The 9,300-nt window shown below is 41.7% G+C and overlaps 1 protein-coding gene across 1 annotated transcript; it reads right to left on the reverse strand.

Annotated features, from left to right (window-relative positions):
• Nucleotides 1-7,574: 7,574 nt before the first annotated feature.
• Nucleotides 7,575-9,300, reverse strand: LOC107208154 (cytochrome c oxidase assembly factor 7). The gene is made up of 3 exons (XM_015636210.3): nucleotides 9,152-9,300; nucleotides 8,935-9,075; nucleotides 7,575-8,164 (listed from the first exon to the last, which is right to left on the reverse strand). The coding sequence occupies exons 1-3, from the start codon at nucleotides 9,255-9,257 to the stop codon at nucleotides 7,716-7,718; spliced, it is 696 nt and encodes a 231-aa protein (XP_015491696.1). The 5' UTR covers nucleotides 9,258-9,300; the 3' UTR covers nucleotides 7,575-7,715.

The following is a 9,300-nucleotide window of genomic DNA, read 5'->3' on the forward strand; positions in this document are numbered from 1 at the left end:
TGAGAACATTTGGGTTTTGTTGTGGGGTTAGAGTTGTTTCTTTTCTTTTTTTTTTTTTTTTCTTAAATAGAGATGTCTGGTTCTAGTCTTTTATCCATTCAGAGCACTCAGACTGCCTTCAATCCAAAGTGCTGGGGTACTCTTCAGCTTTTAATGGGTTCTCCAAAGTCTTCAAACAGCTATTGCAATCCCATCAAGTAAATGCACAGCTGGGTCTAAGCTCAAAAACTTTTTCAGTTTCCAAAATTCAGATGAAGGTGTGTGAGGTGTGTCTGTGTGTGTGCACCTACCCACTTTTTCAGCCCTGGCTACAAATGGGAAGTGAAGAACCCCATGAGGAAAATCTACATTTCTGTCCCAGCCCTTGCCTCTGCCTGCAGGGGGTTTAAGCCTGGCCTGTATTTAATAAATGCCCATCAACACCCACTCTATGCCATAGAGTCATATTCCTGCCTGGAGTTTCACTGTATGGATTGCAGGGTTAATTAACAGGGGAAATATTGAATTGTGAAAGATTTCTGTTTCAGGTTGTCCAGACACCTTGCAGATACCTGAGGAATAATTTGATCTGATTCGGGATTCTGTTCCAGAGAATACCTGATCTGAATATGCCATCATCTGGATCTGGTTCCTTCATTAAATTAGGATTGAGATGATTTCCTTTAGGAACATATATAGCTGGAAAAAATGATCATCTGTTTATCTCCAAAGCTAAACAAGGTAGTCCAGCATCTCTAAGGAGTCCTCCCAGGCTCCCTGTTGCACAGAGTCTGTACAATGTAGCTCTTGATGCACTCTGGAGACATCAGGGGAAAAAGCAGTTTGATATGACCCTTTCCTGACATCAAGAGATGCTTCAATGGCCAAATTAAATTACTTGTCCTTTTGGTTTACTGCCTGAGCAATGAGAAAAAATAGAATTCACTTCAAATTAATTAATCATATGATCTCATTTTGTATAAGGACAAGTAGGTTCTAGCTAGAAATAGTTCCTCTCCTATGCAATTTATTCCTGATCATTTCTGTTGTGAAGTTGTCCTTCTTTTCAGACTCTTCCATTTCAAAAGATCCTGTTTATCTTCACCAGCTCTGCTATGAGCTGTCTTCTTGGAGTGATTGGGCCAAGCTGAATTACACTCCAGCAAGCCCCCTAAAGCAATCACATAGCTCCCAGGTGGGGGAAGCTGATGCTTCATGTGCTGCAGGAAGTGCACGGAGTCCCTTTGGTTTTAACTGTATTCACAGCTGAGCAGGATTGCACATAGCAGGTTCTAACAAGAAACAGCATTTATGTTTGTCACTTATTAGTTCAAGCCTCCAAGCACAGACAGTTCTCGATCAATTCCCCTCCACACATTCATCTGGTCCATTTGCAGTGGCAGGACAAAAGCAGAGAAATAGCCCATAATCCCAGATTGCACAAGGGCCTTCCTAAACAAAAATTTTCAAGCATTAAGCTTCAATGTGCAAGGGTGCATCTGTTTCCCATCTTATTTCTCACAGTATCTCTGGTTCAGCCTAGTGAACGGGAACTGAATCAGAAAGCTTTATTCTTTCACACTTTAAACTTCGGAAGATGTTTCTTTCTGTCACCCTCTGTCTCCAGCAACATTAATGTGTTTCAAAAACACCAAGCAAGGTGTGCACAGCAGTGTGAGCAGCAGGCTCCTGGGTACCAGGTGTCCTGGCTCACCTCTGGATGCCGTTTTCCCAGGTTGTGTTCATGATGCTGAAATTGCACCCTGCCAAATGACCTTGCCTTTGGCTCTCCAGAGGGCAACATTTCAACTGGAGCTTCAAAGAAATAAGACTTTTCCACAGCTTGGCTCAAAGGTCTCAGTGATGATTGTAATGTATGTGCCTCTGGGATGACAGCAAGAATTCTGGATCAGTACTGAAAAATGCAGGGGGGAAAACAGTCACTGAAATCAAGTGGAGGTTACTTATTTATTCAAATCATAGAACAAAACGCTTTATTGGAATTGTTCCCCAAAGATTACAGTGGGGAAAGTAGTATATATACAATATTTCCAGGGCTCTAGTGTATAAATATGGCCTTAGGCTGCAACTTGTAACTGTATAATATCTAAAGTAAAATCATCCTTCATTTGAAAGGACTGAAAACTTTAAATTCTTACCTAAAGGGTACAGGTACTGCATATGAAAATATTCTCTGACCACAGGCTTTAGTTTAACACGTATCAGGATGACATTAGATTAGGAAAGAAAGGTCATAGAGAATTAGAACCAGCCACTAGAGATCACCTATCTCCTGTCATTTATAGAACTATATTAGCTAGCTGTTGACTTGTGCTGCAGTTTAAACCATCAGTGGATAGCATTGTCACTATGGTGTGATAGTGTGATCTGGAAATGTCCATTCCCTGCTGTGGGAGCAATGAACAGAACACTCAGCAAACATCACTCGGGCACTTCATGCTGCAGTACACAGAAAACAGAATTTATCAAGCCAGGTACACTGCAGAGATGTTTTGGTTAAGTGTTAAAGGGTGTGGGAGGTTTTTACTGTTTGCTGTAACAAAACTTTTATGCAGCTTGCTCCTGCAGAAACCTTCACTTGTATTAAATTTGTTCACATATTCTGTGGCTTTTGTGACCATGTCAGTCCCTGGCATCTTCTGTTATCAACCCCCGGGTTCTGAGGAACATATAGAACTCACAAAACCCAACAGAAAAAAATACAGAATAAGCTCAGGATTTCAAAAATATCTGAAGTTTTTTTTTACTCAAATTATATATAATCTCTCTGAGGGCCCCTGTCTGTTCATGAATACCACAGCATGTGAACTGACAGTTTGAGGCAAGTTTGGGTCCCTGTGACAGCTGATGTCACTCACTCTATCTCAGCCTCCCTGACAGATATTTTATATTGCCTTTGTGTCAGCTACAGAACAAATAAGTAAAACAATGCTGTGGAGAAAACATTTCACTTAAAAAGGCACAGAAAATAACTTCTTTGAAGGGCTGCTTGCAGCGTTGACAATGTTGCAGCTTCTTATTTTCTCTTCATTATTGATAACACTTGCGCTGAGGTGGCTATCTCATCTCTCTGAAATAATACTGCATAAATATTATCAGAATAGCATCCAAAGGCCAGTTTCCCATCTTGGTGTTTCTTGGCTTGTAAAGAATTGATAAATCCTTGCTTTCCTAAAGATCATGTGGAGAATAATCAGTTTGGGCCCCTACTGACATTGTGTGTCCTGCAATGAGTCAGTGGCTTGTCCTCCTGTTCTGAACTATAGACATAATCCAGGTTTCCTTCTCAGGAGTTTGGAGAAAAGGTTGTTGCAAAGCAACAAGAGTTTCCTGGGCAGGAAGCACTATAGGAACATGGCGTGCTTCCAGTGGCAGGAGAGCTGGAAGGAAACCAGCCCACTTCTTTTCAGTGTTCTTGGTGAAAATGAAGTGTTCACCAGGCTATTATGTGTCAAAAAAGGACTGTCAGAATAAGGAATTTCTAATTCAGGTTAGTCTCATCTTCAAGAGAGAAAATTGTATCACAGTCAAACAATTAATATTTTTCTTTAATGGCTTTCTTGCCCCAGTTCTGTATGGAATGGCTCTCTGTGAGCTGGAAAGGACTTGGTGAAGTGCACTAGAATCCTGTGGGTGACAACTCCTGTAAAAACTGGCAGGGTTTTCATCTTCTTTCTTTCTTCTTTTTTACCAGTTGCTAAGAAAATCTCTCCAGTGTACTTTTAAAGCACTGTACTTCAGTTTTGCATAGACAGAATGAGAACTTACAGAGAACTCCCACCACACTTGTGAATTTGAGCACATGAATGCATTGCAATTATGCTGTTCACTAATCTTCATCTGAAATCACCACTCCAAAGTGGCCTAAATTTTATAATTCCATAGCACACAAATGTCTGACTAGTTGATTAGGTTAAAAAGATTACAAAAATATTTTTTAAAACATTACAAAACCATATTAGTTATTACAAAAAAGACTGCAAAAAATGAAGTGTGTCTATAAGAAGTATAAAACACATTTGGAACAAATATAGCAATGGCAATTTGTAACTAATGTTAAGAGTAGAAGGCAATAACAACAAATAAGAAATATGTGACATAGCCTAAAATTAGTGTAATTACTGGTTATTGTGCTTGCTTCAAGTATGGATGCTGAAAAATGAAAGCACTGGGAGGCTACAGATCTGGCAAATGAAATCAGACATCAAAAATTGGGCACAGAATTGATCCTTGTAGTCTTAAGATTCTTGGGGAAATCAGTTTTGTGTAGATTCTGCACTGTATTGTTGATACAGTGTCTGGAAAATTAGAGCAGGGTACCTGTGTTTAGGACTGAAATATGTGCTAGGGACTTTGGGCAACCCTGACTCAGTCTGTGGGTCTCTGGATCAGGGGTGTCATTATGGGTGAACACAAATGCTCTAATGTCAGGATCTGAATTGAACCCCTGGGTGTCACCCCAGCACAGATTACTGCAATAATGATACAACCAGTTTTGTTGCTTATTTTCTGACCTATTTCTTGCTGTGCCATGACTCCTTTTCCTTCCTCTCTCTTCTTACTTCACTCCCCAGAAAAAAAGCCAATCCTGAGCAGAACTGTGTTGCTCTGAGGTTTAGTGGAGGAAAGGCTGGGAAGCATGAGGGAAGGAGGAATTCTTCCTTCTCCACCTACCAAAGAAGAAGAGTGACTTGAGAGTTCTTCTGTCTCACATGATGAAGTGAAAAATTGCTAACAGAGTGAATTTCTTTCTGTACTGAACAAAAAGTTTGTGCTATAACAAGGAACACTACTATTTTTGGTTTTTGGTGTGACGATGACACAAAATCTCCCAGACCATCCCCCTGGGTGGGTGTGTGCAGCCACAAGAACTCCCTTCACACATACATTGCAGAGAGAAGTTGTTGCTGGTGGCTGAACAAAAGGTCAGCAAGCTGCAAAACTGCTTTTATTACAATATACCACATAAACAGAACCACTAGAACAAGTCTCTTTTTCTACAAAATCATGTGGCTTCTTTACCCAACAGCATCTTTTGTCCAGGATTAATCCAAATGACACTTAATGACACATAATGTGGTACCAGTGTTTAATCTCAGTTCAAAACTAGCCCTCCACTTTTGATCTTCTCATAGCTGCAGGAAGCATCCTGCAGAGAATGCTTTCATCATTTACAGCAATGTATTCACATGTCTATTTAATTAATTAGGGTTAATGCCTTCTGAAGGATATTGCTGCGTTATTAATGGAGGTTGGATGTACACTTAGATCAATGCAAACAAATGGAAGGGAAAGCAGACAGTGGTTTAGGAGCTGGGAAGCTGAGATAAACTCCTTCATTTCTTAGAAAACCCACTGATCCTGAAGAGATCAACAGGTTCTTCCATATTTCCAAGTATTCTGCCATGATCACATATCTATCGTGCTTTCTTTATGACCTCAGAGGCTTTGAAGAAAGTTCTCTTCCCAGGAGAACATAAAATTTAGCCTTTGTAACATCAGGTAAAAAGAAAGAGCAGGGAGATACTGGCATTTTGGTAATGCCCCCATAATACTAGAGCAAGATGGTTATAAGCCAAGATTTGCAGGAAAATTTTCAGCTCCTTAAAGATTTTGATTATGTCTCCTGAGAAGAATATTGAGGTTGAGAATGGACTGCTATTCATATAGCCTATTCAATGCTACAGACAGCATTAACCACATATAATTTGTAATACACTGAAATGTGGCTGGCTGACCATTTTTCTGGATGCTTTGTCACTTTGGAGGGAAGAGTCATATAGGTGAGGACCTTAGCTATCTAAATGCATCTGTTACAGCATCATCAGTATCTGTGTAAAAAAGATAATTGGTGCGCCCAGAGCAGGCAGCAAACTGTTCAGAGACAGCCTGAAAACACAAGAGCCTTTCTTAACTTGGGTTTGCCTTTCCAACCAGTGGTGCAAAATTGGATGACACTTCATAAACCTATCTTACACACTTCACAGCTTTTATGAAAATGGTTTGCTTTACAGTATTTAAGCTCTGCAAGTCTGTGAGTCCTCAAGAGCTATGAAGAAACCTCCCCACAACATGCACTTTATATGTGGCTTTAATTATCCACAGTTCTCTGGTGGATGTTTGCTTGTTTGCTGTGTTGATTGGAAGTTCCTGGGAGGATCACTGACAGTCATTAGTCCTGCTGGAAGAAAATTGCTCTGCTGCTTGGGCTGAGGATCTGAACAAGGCACTCTGTGGCAGTGAGCATTACAGAGCTTAAAATATCACCCAATTCTCGAGTGCCTTGACCCACCTGTAATTGCCTACTCCAGAACACATGGATTCCAAACTGGTTTATTACTAGTGTTACACTCCACAGAGGTAGCATTTACTTACTTTTCCCAAGTGAAACAAATGCCCAGAATAGTACCTAGCAAAAAATCAGGCAAAGAGTGTTCCTCTAAGAGCTTTACCCTTTTGAACTGCCAAAAAATAATAACTATTAACAGAAAAATTACTCTGATTTTGCCACCACTATTTGTTTTTTTCCAGGCTGCTGAATACCAGAGCCACACCAGTGTGCAATAATGTTTTCATACACTGCCATCTGTTGTTACAGGGTGCCTGTGTCACCACTGTGTTGTGCTGTGCTGCTCGGGTTTCTGTTCCAGCAGCAAACATCCTACCCAAGAATGCTGTTAAATTGGAGAACTGCTTTGATTCATACATGCAGTGAGATTCCAACAACTCTGCTTTCACGTGTGGCCACAGTCAAAGTAATGTTGCTTTTAATCCCTCTTCACTTATTTCAATAGTGAAGTTTGTATCTTTATTTAATCTAGGGGATTCAGATTCTGAGTAGTAAATATACAGCAAAACACACCACAAACTTCATATATATTTACACACACTAAAATTACGAAGTATGCTGTCAGCTCATGAGTGCATTTACAAACACTGTCCTGCTTATTTAAACGGCTGTTTCAGAATCTGTATGTTTAGCTACAGTTTGTATATATATATTGGTTATGGATTTGAATCCAAGATCTAATGAGTTAGCACCCTGTTCCCTAAATTTGTATTAGAAAAAATAGAACATAATGTCCCAGAAGCTGGCAGGAAGGTAAAACAATTTGTGTGATCAAATGAGAGGCAGTCAAGTATGTTGGGAGAGCAGTCTGAAGCACTCAGGCACATGACAGGCAGATATACAGTCACAAATGAGTTGGCAACTGGAGGAAGTAAGGGAGCTGGGAATTGGCCTAAACCTACAGAATTACAGATGAGTATCCAAGCCTTAGAGCAGCTCACACAAGTATGCAGCTATCAAAGTTCTGAAAATGCTCATGAGAAATGGAACAGTTGAGACTGCCCAAACTGGGATTACCTGCAGTTGTGATTTTTGTGTGTGTTAGAACTGGTCAGAGCACAAGCCTGGATATTGAAGTGTTGGACACAAAAGAGATCCTTTGTACTTGAAACCACGGGGACGAACTCCCAAAAGATCACAAGTTTCTGCCGTCTTTAAAAAGAAGGGAAGTATCTAAGCAAAACTTGTGTGTTCTAAAACATAGAAAGGCACAGCAGATAGTCACTTGTTGTATAAACAAAAATATGATTTTATTTGTATATCCAAATACAGGATATTTATTTAAATGAAAACTCTACACTCACAATTTAAATAACAAGTTCACTTGCCATTAAAAAAACAGACTTAATATCTGCAACTGCCAGTTTTACTCCCCAAATGTTAGAGAACTTGCAGCTTCTTTCTGTTCTTTATGCAACCGTTTTGCCCTGTTTTTCAGCTCCTCTGCCTTAGCATCATTCTTCTCAACACCATCCCCCAGTTTGTACATGCGGCTGGCATTGGCACAAGCCCACACGTGCCCCAGCTCACAGCCTTTCAGCGAGTACTTCAAGGCATGGCTCATGTCCTTGGGGACCCCAGGTGCTCCCTGCAGGTATATTGCACTCAGGTGGAAGCAGCTTGGAGCAAAATTGCCATCACAGGCTTTTGTGTAATAATCTCTAGCGACAACAGGGTCAGGCTGATCATTGTTGGCTTTCCCATCCTGGGCCAGCAGCCCGGCGCTGTGACACGCATTTGCTGACTTCTTCCCGCCTTTCTCACATGATTTCACAAAAGATTTGTAGGCAGCTTTCAAATCCGGGTTGAGTCCACCTGTCAGCCAAGAACCAAAACATTACTGGGAGGACATGTTAAAACAAACAGGAGCTTTCTGTTTTTCAGTAGTCAACATCTAGGACTTGAGAGACATTACTGTTGTCTCACTGAGAAACATTTTGCTAATGTCTTTGACTTTGAAATCTCTCCTCCACTCACAAGTAATCACAACAGTGCCAGTAACCAAAAAATAATCCAGACCCACAAAACTCTCTTTCCACTAATACATCTATGGATTTAATATCTTACACTAGACAAATATTATTTTGCCAGTATAGCTACACCAAGATTGTTAGTAGTTTTGAACTACGGTAAAAATATTGTTCTTTATTAGTACTGTCATTTGGAAGATCTCTGACTAATTTAACTGCTACCCATTACTGTGTCAGCAAATACATTTTGACCAGACTTGGAGACTACTTAGGCATGCATGTCACTAGTCTGAGATTCTTTCTTACTTTATTTCACTGAGAAGAAGAAATGTTATTAACTGAATATGCAGCAACACTGAGCACTGGCTGTACTTACCTGTTAAACTGATGTGATTATAAAAAAATAATACATAGCTAACATACAGCTGATTTTTCAGAAGGAAGCAATTTTAAACTTTCCATCCTCCCCCAACTTTTACGAGGTGACCATGAAAGGGGCGGGACAGGTAGCTGCTCCTTCAAGGTCAGGAGGACAGGCAGATGTGAGGGTGACCCGGTTTCGGGACAGGTTGTCCAGGGAGGTGGTGGAGTCACAACCAGAACCCCTCTGCCCACCTTTGCCGAGGGCCTGGTAGGCCCCCAGTTTGTAGCAGCTCTCGCTGTGCCCGTGCACCTCGCAGTTGTCGCGCAGCACCCGCGCCGCCGCCACGAAGTCCTTCCTCACGGCGTCCAGATAATCGGCGAAGCGCTGGCAGCCTGCACGGCACGGGACAGGGGCTGAGCCTCCCGCCGGCCCCGCGGCGGCGGCCGGGGGGCGGCGGCGGGGCCTTACCGTCCGGGTCCTTCTCCTTGAAGCACTGGTAGCTGTACTCTACGTGCAGGTTCTCCAGGTACGCCCGCACCTCCTCCTCGTCCGCGAAGTTGATGAAGCCGGCCATGGCCGCGCCGGGTCACGCCGCGATGGCTGCGGCGGCTCCCGCG

This window comes from Parus major, chromosome 8 (genome assembly GCF_001522545.3).
Source record: "Parus major isolate Abel chromosome 8, Parus_major1.1, whole genome shotgun sequence".
NCBI lineage: Eukaryota > Metazoa > Chordata > Aves > Passeriformes > Paridae > Parus > Parus major.